A 19,642-nucleotide genomic window follows, 5' to 3' on the forward strand; every position below is an offset into this window, starting at 1 on the left:
CCCCGCTCCTCAATTTTCTCAGTTTTTGGTAAATGTTCCTCAGTGAGACAGTTGTTTTTTTTTTTTTTTTAATTTTTTTTATACAATTAAAAAATTACAGTATAGTTGTTTACTATTGTGTTAGTTTCAGATGTACAGTGAAGTGATTCAGTTATACATATGTGTATATTCTTTTTCAGGTTCTTTTCCCTTATAGGTTATTACAAGATATTGAGTATGGTTCCCTGTGTTACACAGTAGGTCCTTGTTGGTGATCTAGAGTGAGACAGTTCTTTTTTTTTTTTATATTTATTTTTATTTATTTATTTGACTGTACCAGGTCTTAGTTGCAGCGTGTGGGATCGAGTTCCCTGACCAGGGATCAAACCCAGGCCTCCTGCATTGGAAGCAAGGCGCCTTAGCCAGTGGCCCACCAGGGAAGTCCCTAGAGTGAGACAGTTCTTGAGGAAAGATTTATCTTAAGTGATTGTCCAGTTAACTGCACATCTGTTAGTGCAATTGAGAACCTGCTGGAAGGGATGACAGATGGAGTGAGTTGGTAGGGTGTCCTGGGCTGCCTGGTTGGTTGGAAGCTTGCGAAGGTCCTACATACCAGGGACCCCTTCAGGCCTGCTTGAGGGAGGTGGACGTGGGTCCCAGAAGTCCCCCTGCCCTCCTTCGATTGCTGCAACAGTAGAAATGCCTAAAATGCACAAAAACACCTTTTGCAAGTTTACTTATTTACATTTCCCAAATTGATTTCTTTTTGTGAATTAAAAATTAAAAAAAAAATTTTAGTTTTCTTATTTCGGTACCTTTAACTGGAGATTGGCAAATGAATGAAAAAAAGTTAAAACTGAAAAAAAATACACATTCAAAATATATTCAGCTAATTAGGTATTAAAGATACATGGACAGCCAGACTTTCAAGAAACCTTTATTGTAAGTTGGTGACATGCATACTTCTAAGATTCTCAGAGGTGAACACCAGGCTGCCCTGGACCCTGCATAGATGTATCTGATTCTGTGGTCTGGCCTCCTGAATGCAGAGGATGGTGAGCTAGGCTGGAGGGCCAGCCACGAAGGTGGCGTCTTAGCTCACCTTTGGAGCCCCTGGGTGCCATGGTTTTGGGGGACAGGCCCTTGGTGGATGAAGTGACCAGTAATGGGCAGAGCTGCTCCTGGTTAGAGGCCAGATTGAGGGGAAGGTTTGAGTGGAGGCTGCTTGGGCAGGGGGCTGTGGCCAGTGGGGGCGCCTGTAGCCAGGCAGTGGGTAAATGAGCAGTGCATAAGTGGAAGTTAGGGTGAGGGCAGGTGAGGGGGATGCTGACCTGGCAGGTGGGCTGGGTCCAGCAAGCCTGGTTCTTCTTGTGTTATTACTGACAAATGGGACTTCGTCAGTAATGCTGACAAATCCTGGCCTCTGTGGAGCAGAGTGGCGGCAGCTCAGGGCCGAGCAGGTTTGCCATCGTCGTCCCCTCTTGCTGGAGTGCCCCGTGGAGCCTGTTAGTATCTCCACAGCCCATGCAATAGGAGCAGCGGGATGTGGGTGCTGAGGGGCACTAGAGTTGAGTTTGAATGCTTTCAGAGCCTGCGGGGGCTCATTCAGCCCCACGCTGTGTTGCACACAGTGAAACCGAGGCCAGGAGAGGGCAGAGGTCAGTGTGGTCAGTCGCCAGGTCAGATGGGGTTTCCCCAGAGGCCTTCATTTCTCTTAAACCACCTCCCCTGGCCCATGCTCCCCCCACGCTCTGTCCTCCCTCTCCTGTGCCTCGACCACGCCCCCTCATCCTGTCGCTTCCTGGCTGCAGCCTCTAGTCCTTGGTCTGAAGACAGGACACTGGCATTGAAGCAGCTGAGTGTGCAAGAGCTGGGCTGGGGAGGCGGAGCTCTGAGGGCTCGGCCGGTGGGGCCCCCTGGGTGGATAAGTGTTCCCTTCTTTAACACTGCTACTCTTGTTCTGATGATCAATAAATTGTGAATTGTTAGTAGGGGCATCATTTATCAATAACCTGCTATGAAGAGATGATGGGTTTCAGAGTCTTTGGGGATTTTTAGCCATTTCCATCTGGCATTCCTGTTGGTGGCCAGCTCTGTCTTCCTTTCTGCACAGAACTGGCTGCTTTCGCTATCAGAGGCCTGGTGAGCCAAAGCTTTGGGACCTTCCTTCTTTTTCACTCTCCTTGTGATGTTGTGGACTTAAGTTGTGTCCTGGTCACATTCATTTTGTTCCAGATGAAGATTCCCAGTCTCTTTATTCCAACATCACTCAAAGCTCCTCATTCTTTAATTTTTTTTTTTTTTTTTTAGTCCTTCAGGGTTTTTCTTTGGAGAACAGTGAGCTGGCGGTTCTCAGGAGCTGTGGGTGGGTGAGGGGAACGGAACTGTCCTCATCATGGGCCCGCTGTGTCCCCCAGTGTGGCTCGGCCTCCCTCCCTTCTTGCTCTGGAACTTCTAACACACCTGCTGTGCAGGGCCACCTTTGCACCCACCCAGGGGGGAGGGGCCAGGGGAGCCGTGACTGACCCCCTGCCCACCCTCACGCTTCCTTGCAATTCTGTCACTTGGAGCACTCCAAGCAGGCTTGATACTGCTTCCTCAACAATATGCTCTAAGACTGTTCTGCCTTTTGGGGAAAAGTGGAAAAAAAAAAAAAAAAGAAACGTGGCATCAGAGGGTCTCCCCGTGGCAGCGCTGCGTCTGCTGTGCTCTGACTTGTGATCACAGCCCATCATGTGCCTCCCGCATCTCACTCCACTGTGGGCCTGGAGAGGCCCTGCAGGCATCTTCATGGCCCACAGGGGATTTCTGAGCCCTGCCCACCTACAGGTTGCCTTGATTTCTCTTTCCAAGAGCTTTAAAAACCATCTCCGGTTTCCTTGCCCAAATGCCCCCTCTGACACTGCCCTCACTTCCAAGGGTGGTCTCTTCTGGGGGCCTCAGGGCTTCAAGCCACCCTCTGCTGGAAGCTAGAGCCCAGGGACATGAGCGGCTGGGCGGGTGGAGCGCACACTGGCCCTGCAGTCTGACTTCAGCATCTACCCGTTGCGTCTTGTTTTCTCCCGTGAGTTGACTGTGGCACAATTTACGTCCCACAAAGTCCGCCTGTTGTTCGGACGGGTTTGCAGAGTCCTGGGCCTCCCCACAGGATTAGCCTGCCTTCTCAGTCAGGGAACTTGGGGTCAAACCTTGACCATTCCTGGGGCTCCCGGGACCACGTCAGATGTTCCCCATGGCTCTTACGCTGGCCCCCGGGTAGGCAGCAGGCATGAGCACCCCTGATCAGGTTGGTGGTACACAGAGCAGGATCAGGGTCCTGGGACTGGGACCTTGGGCTTGTTTCCCTTCTGTGGCTGCCCTGGGTAAGGAGCGGGGAGGGGAGGTGCGGTGCCTCGTGAGCTGAGCAGTGGCCCTGGAGTTTGGGGGAGCCAGCCTGGAGGGACCCCGCCCATCAGGGGCCACAGCTCAGGGGTCAGGCTAATTAGGTCAGGAGACCACCGTCCCATCCAGGCTCCTGCTGTCCTGTGCTCATGGCACTATGGGAGCAGACTGCAGGGTCCCAGCTTCCACCCTGTGTCTATGTTTGTTGCAGGTCCGTGGCTGAGGCCACTGAGGTGGACTTGAACATGCGTGTGGGGCTGCACACCGGCAGGGTCCTCTGCGGGGTCCTGGGCCTGCGTAAGTGGCAGTATGATGTGTGGTCCAACGACGTGACCCTGGCCAACGTCATGGAGGCCGCCGGCCTGCCTGGGTAAGTCCGGGATCCTGAGGGCAGGGGTAGGGGATAGTACATGGCCCTTCTACTTGGAGGGCCTGGAAGCCTGGCCATCCTAGCCCCCATCGACAATTGGAGGGGCGTGTGCTGGGCTGACTGAGACTCCTGGGCTTCACGGAGAGCAGGCAAGCTGACAGGAGGCGGTGGTGACCGAAAGCCCCGTGTCTGCCTGGCTGGGAGCTGTCCAGAGTGCTGACTGCTGCTTCTCACTTCACTTTCTTTCTCAGACTTACACAGCGGAAAGCATTGTGGTTTAGCGCCCCACTAGGGAAATTAACAGATTTTCTTCTAGAATGAGGATGTGTTTCTTATTGGTCCGTGCACTTCTAATGTCTCCTAATTACAGTTGCCTGCCTTTGTCTCATTTTATTCAAACCATTCCACAGAGCCAAGGCATTGTATTGCTGTAAAAACATTAATCTGAGAGCTGAGCGGGTGCTCCCCTCCTTCCATGAGCGGTGGGCAGCAGGGGGATGATGTGATTGCAGGAAGGGGGCTCTGAGGGACACTCATCTCTCAGTCACACCCTCCTGCTTTCCTCCCCTTAAGGGGTTCGTGGGCTGTGCTCGCACCTGCTACCGGGCCCAGCTGTGGTTCCCAGGGGCTAGAGCTGAGTGTTAGACACTTGCACATGTGTGTCTGCTTTTGCACACTTCCTCCGAACTTCAGGGTAAAGCTCTGTGCCCTCTTCTGTGGCCCCTCTGGCCCTGGCTGCCTGTCCTCTGCCTGCCCCCAGGCATCCTGTTCTCACCCTAGAGGCCTGCTGTCCTCTGGGCCACATCTTTCCTCCTCCCTCCTGGCCTGACCTCAGTGGGGAGTGTAGAAACAGGGGTCCCCTTTCTGTGTGTTGAGGCCCTGAGCGTGGCTGAGGGCCAGGTGGTATCCGAGGCTGCTCGGCGCGCTCTGGAGAGTGGCTTCGAAATCAGGAAAGGGAGGCTTATGGTTCTTGAGGAAGTAGCGAGCCTGGAGATTAGAATCCAACAGCAGAAAAAGAGAAAATCTTCCTCAAAGCCTCACTGCATCTGTCCCAGGAATGGCCACAGCATTTCTGCATGCTCAGTTGCTTCAATTGTGTCTGACTCTTTTTGACTCCATGGACTGTAGCCCTCCAGGCTCCTCTGTTCATGAGATTCTCCGGGCAAGAATACTGGAGTGGGTTGCCACGCCTTTCTCCAGGGGATCTTTCCAACCCAGGGATCAAACCCACGTCTCTTATGTCTCCTGCATTGGCAGGTGGGTTCTGTACCAATAGTGCCACCTGGGAAGCCTAGGACATTTCTAAGTGAGCTCAAAAACCCTGGCATTGTTGTCTTCAACCAGGCTGCCTTTGAGCATCCCCCGGGGGGACCCTGGAAGGCACTGACTCCTCCCTCCCGCACTCTGTCCTTTAGTGCTCCCCCCATTCTGTTCTCTGCCCTTCAGAGCAGGGTCTCAGGGGGGTCACTGTAAACACCTTCTCACTGTGTCTGCCCCCTCCCCCTCTGACAGCTGTGCTCACAGCTGCTTGTCTGGCACAAAGTCCAGACCATCAGCCAGCAAGGAGGTGATAGGAGCTGCCCACCTCCATCCTCCCCTGCCTGCTGAGATCCCACGGGTCCTACCTGCTCTGCAGCTCCAGGTTTAGGACAAGCACAGGGACTTCCCACCGTTAGGGAGCTCTTCACAGGCCCCCTCACCTGGCCAGGGCCTCTTTCAAGTTGGGGCTGACCTGTAGCTCTGCTCCCCTGACTCCATCTACCAGACCCCCAGGAGGGGCCTCATCCCCCGTGCCCGCTCTCTACTTGGCTTCCTTCTTTCCTCTTCTTCTCTACCCCACCTTTCGGAGACACTCCTCTCCCCGCCCCCACCAAAGAAGGACCACCAGCCAGGAGCATGGTGATTACAGAGCGCCTGACGGGTACAGCGCTGTTCCTGGAGGGGAGTGTCGGCAGCAAAGACAGAGGCCCTGGCCCCAGTGGGGTTCACATACTTGGGGGCCACAGGGAGCACTCTGGGGAGTGCACAAGAGGGGAGCATGACACAGGGCTGGGGGGCCCTTTTTCATCAGTCAGACTGGGTCTTCCCAGGCACCGAGGTCAGTTAGGGACTCACAGGCCCTCGGGGGCACTGAAACTCTGGAACTCCACACTGAGCACAAGGAGGAGGGAGAATGAGAGTCCCTGAGAGAAGGGGAGCCAAGAGGCAGAAAGAGGAGCAGGGGAGGGGCAGGGTGGTGAGGAGGAATGCAGGGAATGCAGGCGTCAGAAGGAGGGCCTGGGGAGGAGGAGAGCCCTCAGCTGTGTTCAGGGCTGCACAATGAGGACCAGACATCAAATCAGCTGTGTGTGGCCAGAAGTGGCCTCAGCAGAGGGTTCCGTGCACTGCGGGGTTGGGGGTACAGAGGAGGCAGAGCATTGCCATTCCCCCTGCAGGGCCTGACACTGGGCTGAGTCCTCCCGCCCTGGGGATTTTGGGGACAGACCACGGCCTAGGGAGAGGCCTCCTTCTCCGTCACTTTGCCGCCCTCTGCATCCTTCGTCATCCCTTCCGCATCCTGACACTTGCTTCCCTCCTCCTCTTCAATTCCCCTCTGGCCCTTTTTCCCCTCTGCCTGCAGCTCTCTCTGCTCTCAACCCTTCTTTGCACATGTTCCCCTCCCTCTGGGTCCCCCTAATGCTCCTCCCCACCTTCCAGCCCTCTGTGCTTGTGCCCCAGGGAACCTAAGTGGTCCTTCCAGAGCTTGCCCGTGGGGAGGGGATATCCCTGCCAGGACCCTGCAGAGTGTCAGCCCTGTGGGGGAGGCCCCGCTTTGACTCTGAGCAGGGATGTCCACGCCCTTTTCCACAGGAAGGTTCACATCACAAAGACCACCCTGGCGTGCCTGAATGGTGACTATGAGGTGGAGCCGGGACACGGACACGAGAGGAACAGTTTTCTGAAAACTCATAACATTGAGACCTTTTTTATTGTGCCCTCGCATCGGCGAAAGGTAGGCTTCAGAGCGCCTCCTGTGCAGAGCCTTCATTCTCCTCAGATCGCTGCTTCTCAGGCCCTGAGCTCTGCGGACTTGAGGGTGTTCCCACTGACCTTGTGTGCTGGGCCTGGCCTGCTGCACGTGTGGGGAGGGCTGAGGGGGAGGGGCGGGGAGGGAAGTTGGATTTGGGGCCCTGGGGTCCTTAAGGGCTGGGCCATCTGAGTCCTCCCACACCTCCCTGGGCCTTTGCTGTCTCTCCTGCAAATTAGGTTTGAGAACCTTCTGCAGGAAGTCAGTGATGGATTGTACTGTGGATCAAGGGGTGCTGTGCACAAAGGAAGGTTTGTGACCATCCTGTGTGGGCACTAAAGGCCACTCCACCCTGGGGAAGTGATCTGGACATGGTCAAGGGTGACTGAGCCACTTCCAGGCTCAGGCGAGGGCGCAGGGCTCAGGCGAGGGCACAGGGCTCAGGCGAGGGTGCAGGGCTCAGGCGAGCGTGCAGGGCTCTGGCGGGGGCGCAGAGCTCAGGCGAGGGCACAGGGCTCAGGTGAGGTGCAGGGCTCAGGCGAGCGTGCAGAGTTCTGGCGAGGGTGCAGGGCTCAGGCGAGGGCGCAGGGCTCAGGTGAGGTGCAGGGCTCAGGCGAGCGTGCAGGGTTCTGGCGAGGGTGCAGGGCTCAGGCGAGGGTGCAGGGCTCAGGCGAGGGCGCAGGGCTCAGGTGAGGTGCAGGGCTCAGGTGAGCGTGCAGGGTTCTGGCGAGGGTGCAGGGCTCTGGCGAGGGCGCAGAGCTCAGGCGAGGGCTCAGGGCTCAGGCGAGGGTGCAGGGCTCAGGCGAGCGTGCAGGGTTCTGGTGAGGGTGCAGGGCTCAGGCGAGGGTGCAGGGCTCAGGCGAGGGCGCAGGGCTTATGCGAGGGTGCAGGGCTCAGGTGAGAGTGCAGGGCTCTGGCGAGGGTGCAGGGCTTATGCAAGGGTGCAGGGCTCAGGAGAGGGTGCAGGGCTTAGGCGAGAGTGCAGGGTTCAGGCGAGGGCACAGGGCTTATGCGAGGGAGCAGGGCTCAGGTGAGGGTGCAGGGCTAAGGTGAGGGGCGCTGGACACAAGAGGCTGTGGTACTCCTTCTGGACACAAGCAGGTCAGATGTGAGGGAGAGCTTTGGGTTTCGCTGTTCTGGTGCTTCCCTGGTCTAGCCCTCTCCAGGCTGGGATGCAACGCACCCATGTGGCATGGGGACCTTGGATGGTGTAGCACTGGCAAGGCGAGAGAAGTGGGGCTCAGGGAAGGACAGGTAGGGTGAGGTGAGCTGATTCCTGGAGAAGGCGAGTGAGTGTGCATGAGAAGGGCAGGTGTGAGGTGGACTGGAGGAGGGCCGGGTGAGAGGTTTGGTTGGCCAGCTTGGGTGAGCCTGGGAACAGAGGAGCAGAGGATGGGGCCCAAGGAGGGAGGCCTGGGAGCGGCTGCTTGGATGCAGGAGGTTCTGAGCTGTAGGAGGGAGCCTTGGGGCCCCACGTGGATGCCGCCCTGTCATGCAGAATTAAACTACAGCATCAGTCAGGGCTGTGCTTTGAGGATGAGCAGGATGATGTGGTTTGTACAATGAGCAGCCCCTTTGGAGAAATTTGGGGTGAAAAAGGGAGAGAAAAAGGCAAAAGGCAGAAGGGGAGGTCTACAGGAGTGACCCTGGTGGGCCGGTGGGTGACACTCACCAGCGTGGTGCAGACCTAGCTGGGTGATGTCCACACATCCACCCCGGGATTCAGGCATTGCTCTGGTTTCAGAGGCATTGGGTAGAGTTGAGAGCTGCATGTTTGGGGACTGGGTTGTGGTTCTGTTCCCTGGCGAGCAGCAGGCCTTGAGCTAGCTGCCTGTGACCCCTCTGCCCCATCACATTTGCGCTCCCCGCCCGAGAGGCAGGCCGTGCCTGTTACTCACAGCGTATCTCTGTGCTGCATGTCTGCACAGATATTTCCAGGGCTGATTCTCTCAGACATAAAACCGGCCAAGAGGATGAAGTTCAAGACCGTGTGCTACCTGCTGGTGCAGCTCATGCACTGCCGGAAGATGTTCAAGGCCGAGATCCCTTTCTCCAACGTCATGACCTGTGAGGACGACGACAAGGTAGGCTGGCCCTGCTCCCGCGTGCCGGCCCTGCCGAATCCCCACCTGTCTGTCCTCCTAGTGCAGTCCTGCCGTGGTCAGCTCCATCAGCCCCGCCCCTCATGTTTCATAGTCTCGTAAATGCTCTTTGGAGCTAGGCTGCTTTGCTTTCCTGCAGAAACCTTTTTATTATCTTGTATTTTTTTTCCCCCACAAGTTGACATTCCATGGATTTATCGGTGAATTCGAGCTCAGATCCCCCAGATGTTTAAATCTGTCCTCTGGATATTCACACGTCAGATGTTGTATTGCTGCTTCTGGGGACTCCTTCCCCTCTGTCTGCACCCCAAGAGCCTCAGCGTGGTGTCACCACAACATTGTCCTTCACCTCCGTGGGGAGCATCTCTGACCATCTGCTCCCTCCTCTCTGGCTCTCATATCAGAGACTCCCCTTCCTCGGTTAAGTCCCTCTAGTTGATGGTACACGGCCTCCAGGCTTGACAGAGGTTCCTTTTGGAGGTGTTCCTGCAGGGCAGCCTGGGTGCAGGACTTTCCATTTTTCTTCCTGGGTTGGTTTCTTCTTGAGTCACCTTCCGACCGTCTTTAGTCTTCTGCTGGAGTTGGCTGGGGCCTGGGGTGAAAGCATGGAGCTGAATGGGGAGGCACCACTGTGGCTAGGGGTGGTCCTCAGTGTCTGCCTCAACCACTCGACCCTTGTATCTGTAACCCCCCTGATCCCTTCCCCTCTAGGGAAGACCCTGGTCCTCTGGGAGCCTGGGGTGAAGCCTTGTGCTCCATCACTTCATCAGTAGCTCTGAGCATACTCTTCCCAAGTCCTCTTGTCATTGGCCCTCCAGCCCCTGTCCTGCACCAATGGCTGCACCTTCTGAATATTCTCGCTTTCATCGTCGTCTGTGTTCTTGAATCTGTCAGTGACTGATTGCCTGTTTCCTGAGATTGCATTGCTGCCTTCTGCACTCTGGTTTTCTCTGCCTTGTGGGTTTTATGCCTTTAAAAGGAATTCCTTCACCACAGTTTCAGTGGCTTTTTAGGAAGAAGCAAAATCCTGCTGACTCTCACTTGTGGTGCCTTATTCTAGAGGGAGTTTTTGTGGTTTGATTACGGGCTTCTATTTGGGAAGACTTTATCTTGAAACGCAGTAAGAGCTCTGTTGATGGAGAAGTCTCCCAAGGAGATTGGTCTTTCCTCTGCCTGCCACGAGGGAGTCTTTAAACTAAATGCCCGACCTGTGGTTTCTAGATGTCCCAGGACGCAGGCGCATGCGTGCACATGCCTTTGGTGGAGAGTCAGGTCTAAGACAGGCCAGCGTCTTCACTGACCCCACTGCTTAGTCTCTCCTGGTCGTGGAGCCTCTCAGGGTCTGCGGTTCAGCCAGATGTCTATGACTTCACTGCCCATCTTGCTTGGGCCCTGGGTTTTCTGTGAGCCCCATGAGAGCGTGATGGCACCATTCCCTGGCCTGAATTCCTATTGACCTATTGTTTCTGGCCTCTGGTCATTTCCCTTACTTTTTTGTCAGTTCAGTTGTTCATTTCACAGTATGAGTGGGTTGATTTTTTACCCAGAACATGTAACAGGAGCACTCTCAGGCTTTCCTGTTTGCCAGCTTGCCAGAGTAGAAATACTGACTTAATCGCCGTCTTCTTCCTGCAGCGCCCCCACCCCCCCAACCCCCTTGACTCAACTTAACCCTCCAGAGATGGGACTGGGGGAGGGGAGTGAGGTGTACAATTTAAATACATGTCCAAAACTCAGTGTCAGGATAAATTTCCTACATGCGTGCTCAGTTGTGTCCAGCTGTTTGCAATCCCATGGACTGTAGCCCGCCAGGCTCCTCTGTCCATGGGATTCTCCAGGCAAGAATAGAGGTTGATTTCCCACTCAGCTCCATACTTTCACCCCAGGCCCCACCCAACTCCAGCAGAAGACTAAAGACGGTCGGAAGGTGAATCTGACCACCCAAGAAGAAAAATGGAAAGTCCTGCACCCAGATTGCCCTGCAGGAACACCTCCAAAAGGAACCTCTTTCAAGTCTGGAGGCCGTGTACCATCAACTAGAGGGACTTAACCAAGGAAGGGGGGCTCCTGATCTCCAGGAGCGGGTTGTCATTTCCTCCTCCAGGGGATCTTCCCGACCCAGGGACTGAACTTGGGTCTCCCTTATCTCTTGCACTGCAGGTGGACTCTTTACTGCTGAGCCATCTGGGAAGCATCAGGATAAATAATAGTGCAGTATTTTTAAAAAATCAAGTGTAATCCAAAAGAACCCACAATGAACAAAAAATCAAATTTTAGATGAAGCCAGGGCAGTGCAGAGTCATTGACCTGGAGCCTGAGGCAAGGGCTGGTGTCCCCAGGACTCTTCAGAGAAGTTGGGGTGGGGAGAGGGGAGAGAGCGAATCATTCCTGTTGGATTGCCTGGGAGGGTGGGGTTCATAAGATTGAGGAGCTGAAGCTTTTCCTGGGCAGAGCCTGCTGACCTGTGAAAGGAGCCTGTGACCTTTGGATTCAGACTGTGTCTGATGAACCCACACAGTTAGCGTCAGTCTCTCGTTCTCAGGGACTGAGCAGCCCCTCAGTGTCCTCGCTTGGACCTGAGAGTGCCAGCAGCAGACCCTACCCAGCCCACGGCTCCTTAGTTGAGGAGGAATCACATGCTGGGCTCGCTGGCCACCTTCTCTGGCTGGTGTCTGCAGCCCATCCTCCTGGCCCCATGGCCCAGGAACCCAGGGAGCCCTGCAGCTCCACCCTTCCCATCCCTGCTCTGGGGAGACCAGCCATGCTCAGGGCCCCTTCTCTCCTTCCTTTCACACCAGAGTTCAGATTCCTGGATTCTTCCCCAAGCCTGTCACTTCCATGGCTCTGTGGTCCTTCTGTCTCCCCTGGGAGCATGAGGGGTGGTATCCCAGGTTTCATCCTCAGCCCCTCTGTCCCCACAGTCTCCCACGGGTCTCCCCTGGGGGTTCAAGGTCCTTAGACCCCCGCTCCAACATCCCCGACATCTCTGGTACTTGGGACACCTCTGTCGCTGCCTAGCTGGCCCCAGACTGAGGATCCCACAGCCCAGTCCTGTGCTCTGCTCTCAGACGCCCTCTTGCATCCAGCCTTCTTCTCCCTCCATCTCTCTGTCTTCTCCAGACTCTGATCCCTCGCCCCCAGCACACTCAATTCTCACCTCTTCTCCCCCTGGACAGCCTCTGTGGGCCCAGGCAGCTCCCCTGCTGGGGAGGCAGAGAGACAGCGCAGCCCCCATGGGCAGGTGCCAGGGGCTGGGGGCCCAACTGGGAGCCCAGACTTCTGCTGCTCTGCTCTGTGCCCTTCATCACTTTTGCCCTGTGATAGTGGAAACGAGTCCAGGATGCGGAGGGCGCAGTGTTGGCACCATGGGAGTGTGTCAGTGGGCGAAGACAGGGCAGTGACAGGCAGGTGGCCCGGGCTGGGGAGTCCATGGTGGTCTTGAAAGGATGGAGTGGAGAGGCTGTGCATGGGCAGGGCTGGCCACCAGTGGGGGTGTTTGGGAAGGATGACGTGAGTGACCCGTCCAATGACCTCGAGCAGAGCAGCCCCTTCTCTGGGGCCATTTTCCCCACCGGGTCCCAAGTCCTACATCTGCTTTAGGATGAGGTTGCCTCATCTTTTCTGTTGCTGTCTTCTGTTCACTTTATCTGCACCTCCAGGCCTGACAGCCTGATGGAGGTGTTCTTGCAGATGGAGCTGGGAAGGCTGGCGGGATTAGGACAGTGGGGTCCACCACTGTCTGTGCCTTTGTGCTGCATTTGTGAGAAACTGTGTCCCAGGGTCTGGGGAGTGTGACTCAGGTGTATGTGGTCAGCCTCAGAACACAGCCTGTCTTGGGTTCCCCTGTTCCTGGCCTCTCCTGGATCAGAAGTGTGGGAGCCCAGAGTAGGTCGGCCACTAGGTGGCGATACCATGCAGGTGCCTGCAGGGCAGCCTGAGCTTCCAGGCTTGGTTTTAGAGCTCCTGAACAGCCCAGTTGCACCCCAGTTTCAGACCGTGCCCAAGGGGCTGCTCTCCTTAATACACAGAGACAAGCACCTGCAGTAAAACCCGACCCCCATGTGCTTACACTTGTTCTATTTCTTCCTTCAGTATTCCCGATTATAAAAGAACTCTATTGTGGAAAATATAGAAAAATACAAAAATTCACAAAGAAGAAAATGAAAACCATTCATCTAAAATCTGACCACCCACAGCCAACCTATTATTAATATTTTGGTTCTTCTAGCTTCTTAGATGTGTTTATATTTACACATTTAAAAAAATAAAATTGATGGGATGATATACACTGTTTGCTGCTTTCTTTCACTTGCCAGTGTATCATAAGCATTCCCTTATATTGTTGACTGTTCCTCAAAAATAGGATTCTTAAGTCATTGAGTAAATCTCCAGCCTAAGGAGAGAGCATTTACTTACTCCACTTCTATTGATATTTAGGTCATTTCCGCTTTTTGTGTGTGTTTTCTTTTAACCAAAGTAAGTAATTCACAGCCTTTTTGCTCACGAATGTGCATTTACATTTCTGATCACTTGTAAGATGAATTTCTCTGCCTCAAGTGTCAGTTCGAGAGTGGGTGTGTAGCGGATTAGAGGTGGTGGTGCCAGTGTCACCCATGGCAGCAGGTGGGAGACGTGTCTCCCCAGCCCCGGCCAGTGTGGCGAGATGCTCTCCCTAAAACTGCCAGTACATTTGTCCCTTCTGGAATGTACACCAGGAGCCTCCCAATTTCTCGTTCCCTTTTCATTTTAATTTATTTATTTTATTGGAGTATAGTTGCTACACGGTGTTGTGTTAGTTGCTGCTGTATGACGGGGTGAATCAGATACACGTGTACATACATGCCCTCCCCCTGAACCGCCCTGCCACCTCTCTAGGCCGTCCCAGTGCAGACCTGAGCTTCCCGTGTTGTGCAGCGGCTTCCTCTAGCTATCTGCGTCACGCATGGTCGTGTGTTTATGTCAGTGCTGTTCTTTTTATTTGTCTCACCCTCTCCTTCCCTCCCATGTCCGCGTGTCCATTCTCATGTCTGCATCTCTCTTCCTGCCTTGAAAACAGGCTCATCTGTACCATCTTTCTAGGTTCCATGCTGCTGCTGTTGCTGCTAAGTCGCTTCAGTAGTGTCCGACTCTGTGCGACCCCATAGACGGCAGCCCACCAGGCTCCCCCGTACATATGTGTTAATACATGACATTTGTTTTTCTCTTTCTGACTTACTTCACTCTACGTAACAGGCTTTAGGTTTATCCACCTAGTTGTAGGCATCCTGTAGATGTTCTTCATCAAGTTGGGGAAGTTCCCCACCATTCCTTGATTTGTGATGATTTTTATCATGAGTGGGTATTGAATTTTGTCAAAAGATTTTTTAGTTGATGTGACCGTGGGTTTTTCCATGTGGTGGCTAATATGGTGTTAATATGATAGCTTGTGTGGAGTGTTCAAATATTTAAACCTTACGTATCTAGAAAAGTTCATGGTATAGACTTCTATTTATATATTGCTGAATCCTATTTGTTAATGTTTTGCTAAGGATTTTTGCATCAATATTCATGAGGGATGTGCCCTCAAAAGTAGTTTTCTTTAATACTCTCTTAGTCTGGTTTTGGTATCAGGATAATACTTTATAAAGTGAGTTGGGAAGTGTTGACTTTTATTTTCTTAAAAAGACTCTATAAAATTGATGTTAATTCTTATTCAAATATTTGATAGAATTCACGATGAAACCATCTCAGCCTGAAGATTACTTTTTTATGAATTTTTAAATTATGAAATAAATTTATGTAGCCATTATAGAGCTTTTCTATTATTATCTTTTCTGTTGGGTGAGTTGTGGTAGTTTGTATGTTTCAAGGAGTAGGTGATTGATCTAAGTTGTCAAATGTATTTATAATTAAAAATTATTTTTTTTCTTAATTTTTTTTGGCTGTACGTGGCATATTGGGGTTCCCCAACCTGGGGTTGAGCTTGTGCCCCCTGAAGTGGAAGCACAGAGTCTTAAACACTGGACCATCAGAGAAGTCACTGAGTTGTCAAATTTATATGTGAACTATTGTTCATAATATTTCCTTATTATCCTCTTGATGTCTGCAGTGTCTGTAGTAAATTTGCTTCTTTCCTGAATTTGTTTATGTATTTCTCTCTTTTTCTTTGTCGTGCTTCCTAGAGATCTGTTGATTTTATTGATATTTTCAAAGAACAGGTTTCATTGCTCTGTGCTCTGTGTCCACTGCACACGAGTGGGGTCCCATAACCCTCCATGTGGTGCCACTATACAACCGCCACGTGACCCCACTTACAAACACAGAAACCCAACCCAAGGATGTGATAACTCACCTGGGGTCTCCTCACTAGCAGGTGGAGGAGCCAAGAATGCATCTCAGATCCCCAAACCTGCCCCTGCCCCAGACTCTGCCAGATCCTCGGCAAGGGCCCAGGAGGATGGGGCGTAAGAGCTCTTTTCTTTGCTCAGTAGAGACTCTGACCATATCCCTGCCTTTCTTTCTGTAATGGTCAGCGGAGGGCACTGAGAACAGCCTCGGAAAAACTCAGAAACCGCTCGTCTTTCTCTACAAACGTTGTCCAAACCACCCCCGGCACACGTGTCAACAGGTACATCGGCCGCCTCCTGGAAGCCCGCCAGATGGAGCTGGAGATGGCAGACCTGAACTTCTTCACCCTGAAGTACAAGCAAGCTGAGCGAGAGCGAAAGGTGGGTGCCGGGGGGCTCAGGGTGGCTGGGAGTCAGAGGCCCCGGGGCGTCCTGGGGATGTGGGTGCAGCTCTTGCTCACTGTGGTGGTCCTAGGCGTCCTTGGCGCCCTTTCTCCTGGAAGCTGGCGGCTGATGGTCTATTTCTGTGTCTTCTAGTACCACCAGCTTCAGGACGAGTATTTCACCAGCGCCGTGGTTCTGGCTCTCATTCTGGCCGCCTTATTCGGCCTTGTCTACCTTCTAATAATCCCACAGTAAGTGCCATTCTGGGTCCGTCAGTCATAGGAGGTTGCCAGGAATCCCTTTCTTTTCAAGTTCAGGTTTGATTCCTGTGGTCACTCTCCCACGGTGCCCTGGCTTTTGGAGACCGCCTGAGCCACATGCCAGTTCTCCATTACCTGGAGGACCTAGCTAAGCATGCCTGATGGCAAATGCATGGGACTGCTCACTCTCGGTTGTTAATTTTAAATGTGCTCAGTCCTCAGACACCACGTATTTTCAGTGTACTCTGTCCACAGCACACGCACTGTTGACTTCGTGGCGCTGACTGCAGGAGATAACACAGGACCGCCAGTGGGGCACCCTGGCTTCTGGGTGCTTGTCATTTTCAGAAACATTCAAATGAGGACAAGTAGCCTCTGGAAAGGAACAAAAACATAAGATTTTAATAACACTGAATCATCCTAAATCAAAGTGAGTGACAGTGCTGGTTTCTTGGCAGGAAAGACCCCGCTTTTCTTCTAGATGTACCACTTTCTTCATAAACCTCCCAAGTGGAGCAATTCAACTGTGAGTTTCCAGAAGACACTGGAAGCCAGCCCCACTCCAAGACCCTGTGGACACACAGTGGCCACCTGGATGGCCTACTAGGAGATTCAGCTTTCTTAATAAAACTCTTCTCAGATGAAGCCCAGGAAGAGGGCAGTGCTCAGCAGCCAAGTCTGTGCAACCCTAGCCCTTCCTGCATGTGGAGGGCATCTCTCGAGCATTCCTAGGACTAGAGAGACCCTGGAGCGGGGGCACTTAGAAGTTGGAGTGGGCACAGGAAGAGCCTGTCTCCTAGAAGAGGACTGGCATGGGCTAGTCCCCAGAGACCACTGTGTCTTCCTGGGGGCTGGGACCTGCTGGGGGAGGGGAGGAAAGATGGCATCTCTCAGGCGCCTGTCGCCTGCCCCGACCTGCAGTGACTGTATGTCTTCTGTTGTAGGAGTGTGGCTGTCCTGCTCCTGCTGGTGTTCTGCATCTGCTTCCTGGTGGCCTGTGTCCTGTACCTACACATCACCCGGGTCCAGGTACGTGTGTGTGTGTGCTCTGTACCTGCATGTTATCTGGTCCAGGTACGAGTCTGTGTGTGCCTTGTACCTACATGTCACCCGGGTCCAGGTACATGTGTGTGTGTGCTCCGTACCTGCATGTTATCTGGTCCAGGTACGAGTCCGTGTGTGTCTTGTACCTACGCATCACCTGGACGGGTAAGTGATGGCCTCTGGCTGCCCTCTTGGCAGGACAGGTCGGGGCAGTGGAGGCAGTTTGTCCCCTTGCCTCCCTGGCAGGTGAAGAGTTGTCTGTGTGGCAGGAACGTATCAGCCTGTCGCGTGCCGGTGCCCTGTGGACACAAGGGTGGTGGTTGACAGTGATGGAGCGAATGAACGCGTGGTGTGACACTGTTCCGTGCTGGTGGAGAGTCCTGCGGCTTGTCGTGTGTTCATGTCCTTGACTGGGGCGTCCATTCTCTCGAGGATGCTTCCTTTACGGATTGAGCTTGTGGTCCTGTGTCATGTGAGGCTGCTGGGAGAGGACTCTGTCTTGTCTCACGTGCCTTTCTCACGTCCTGAGCCTTCATCATCAAACATCTCATGTCCTCACCAGACCCCCACTTGTCACCTCTGCCAGACCCAGGGTTATTTTCCCACAACTGTTGAAAACAGCTACTTTGGGAGAAGATTGAATCAGTTTTATTTAAATTCTTTATTATTCATAGGTAACTTCTTGAGTTAAGAAAAAAAAATTCTGCTTACTCAAACCACATTCCCAGATCCTTGATTTCATAGATGGAGTGGCGTCTGGTTCGGTAAATTGAAATTTCCCACTTCAAATAAGATTGCTTTATTCACCTAATTTCGAGTGAAAGCAAGTTCATGTTAATTTCTATGGCCTGTTGCATTCGTCCCCAGTGTTTGGAATCTGTTCCTGGTGGACCAACTGTTCTCCTGGCAGAGGTGGCCCTGACTCCACCAGCCCCTCTCTTTCCATCTACTATCACCCGCCTCCGCCCTCACCTGTGGGCCTGAGCATTTTTTCTAAGTGTGTGATTTTTGACTCAGTGCTGCAGCCCATGGTCCTAACAGCTGGTGGCTGCAGGTCACCCGGCCAGCAAGTGTTACCTATCCCACATCCGCTCTGTTGACCCTGCGCTGGGCTCTAAGTTCACTGCCAGGCTTGTGCAGAGGCCTGTGGGGAGGGGTCAGACTGCAGACTCTGACTGGTGGGCAGTGGGGCTGGGAACAAGCCTTCCTGCAGAGGCCAGCACGTGTGGACATGGGGAGACGCAGGTGGGATGGTCCATTGTAGCCAAATATCACCAAAAAAGCCTCGAGTCAACTGTGACATAGAAGTGGCGACAGCCAGGGCTTCTGGCTGAGGGCAGCCAGGCCCACCTGGGACCTTCACCCACACAGTTGGCGCCCCCATCACTAGGGACTAACTGTGGATCATGTTCTGGGGGAACTTTTCATTGTCATGTCAGTTCAGCTACCTTTTTTCTGTATCATGATAAACTACTTTTCATGCTGTTGTTAGGTCTGTGTGTATATTTTATATGTGTATCTATCTATCTATGTATATACATATGTATATATATGAATTGTATTGGTTTGTGTGTGTCTATATATATATATATATATATTTGCTCATGAAAAAGAAATGATAAATTGACCAAATTAACTGTGAAAAAGGAGGCTATTAGTCTTAAGATGAACAGAGAGCCCTCCTTATTCCGTGTGTATGTGCTCTGACGCCTCTCGTTGCTCCCAGCAAACAAGTCCAAGCTCTACTTGGGTCCCTGTGATTGTCATTACTAGAGAGGTATTTAAACTCTCGTGTGTTTAATCAAACACAGTTGTAGGATCATGCATTTAGTATTGAATGAAGAGTCTCAGTACCCTGAGGCTGGGAGTCACAGCTGTTCACCGTTGTGTGATCCAGGGGCTCAAATGGCCTTAAATGATAACAGGAATTTATTGGCCCATATATTCAGGAAAAACCAGAGGGAGGGAGGGAGGCGGGGAGGGTGGGCCCAAGGCTGGTTTTATCCAGTAACTCCTTTTTGCTACTGGAGACCAGTTTTCTCTGGGTCTTCTCACTGCCCCAAAGCTTCCCTTCCTTAGGGTGGCCTAGAGGCCTCAGTAGTCCTGCTGTGTGTCCACGTCCACCCACCGTGCTCACAGGGGGAGGGGGACACACCCTGGGCAGGGCTTGCCCAGCCTTGGCCAGTGGCCCTCTTCTCCTCGCCTCCCGAGAGACTCTTGTCCCGCTTTTTGCAGCACTGGAGCCAGGCCTCACTCCCGGTGGCGCCCTGGGGGCCTCTGAAGTCCACTGGACCAGAAGGAGCAGCTCAGGGTTTGCTGAGTGAAAGTGTGTGCAGCCCGTGCTTCATGGGGCTGAGGGCTTGAATCCCCTGCCCATCTGTGGTCTTGCCCAGGGCTCTGTGGGAGAGAAGACAGGGAGGGTGTGATTCAGGTCAGTAAACAAGCAGGGCTGGCGCCACTGCAGAACAGCTCATCTTTCTGAGAAGCTCAGAGGAGACCCGTGTTTCAAGGAAAATACAACCTTGTAGGAGCCTAGAACTGGGACCCCGATCCATACCCACCGCCATGTGAGCTGGAGCACCCACTGTCTGTGCTGGGTTGTAGGATGAGTGAAGTTGGCTGGTGGTGTCTGGGCTGCGTTTTTTCCCACCTGTAGGGCAGGGATGGTAATGACCCTGACCTCAGAGCAGGGAGTTAGGGGGATAACTCTCTAGATGGCCCCAGGCTCCCTGACGGGTCAGTGTTTTCTGTAAGGTCACTGTGGTCTCTATTTTTGGTTTCATTTCTAA

The 19,642-nt window shown here is 53.2% G+C and overlaps 1 protein-coding gene across 1 annotated transcript in view; it reads left to right on the top strand.

The window, feature by feature from the left end:
* ADCY1 (adenylate cyclase 1) overlaps positions 1 to 19,642 on the top strand; it is a 101,556-nt gene that overhangs the window by 50,535 nt on the left and 31,379 nt on the right. Inside the window, exons 6-11 of the mRNA XM_086398403.1 lie at positions 3,572 to 3,730; positions 6,581 to 6,722; positions 8,666 to 8,821; positions 15,352 to 15,546; positions 15,703 to 15,800; positions 16,754 to 16,838. Coding sequence (XP_086254529.1) covers positions 3,572 to 3,730; positions 6,581 to 6,722; positions 8,666 to 8,821; positions 15,352 to 15,546; positions 15,703 to 15,800; positions 16,754 to 16,838 — 835 coding nt within the window. The remainder of the gene's footprint in view (positions 1 to 3,571; positions 3,731 to 6,580; positions 6,723 to 8,665; positions 8,822 to 15,351; positions 15,547 to 15,702; positions 15,801 to 16,753; positions 16,839 to 19,642) is intronic.

This window comes from Bos grunniens, chromosome 4 (assembly GCF_055505025.1).
Source record: "Bos grunniens cultivar Pamir isolate PY7600 chromosome 4, Bosgru_T2T1.0, whole genome shotgun sequence".
Classification (NCBI taxonomy): Eukaryota; Metazoa; Chordata; class Mammalia; order Artiodactyla; family Bovidae; genus Bos; species Bos grunniens.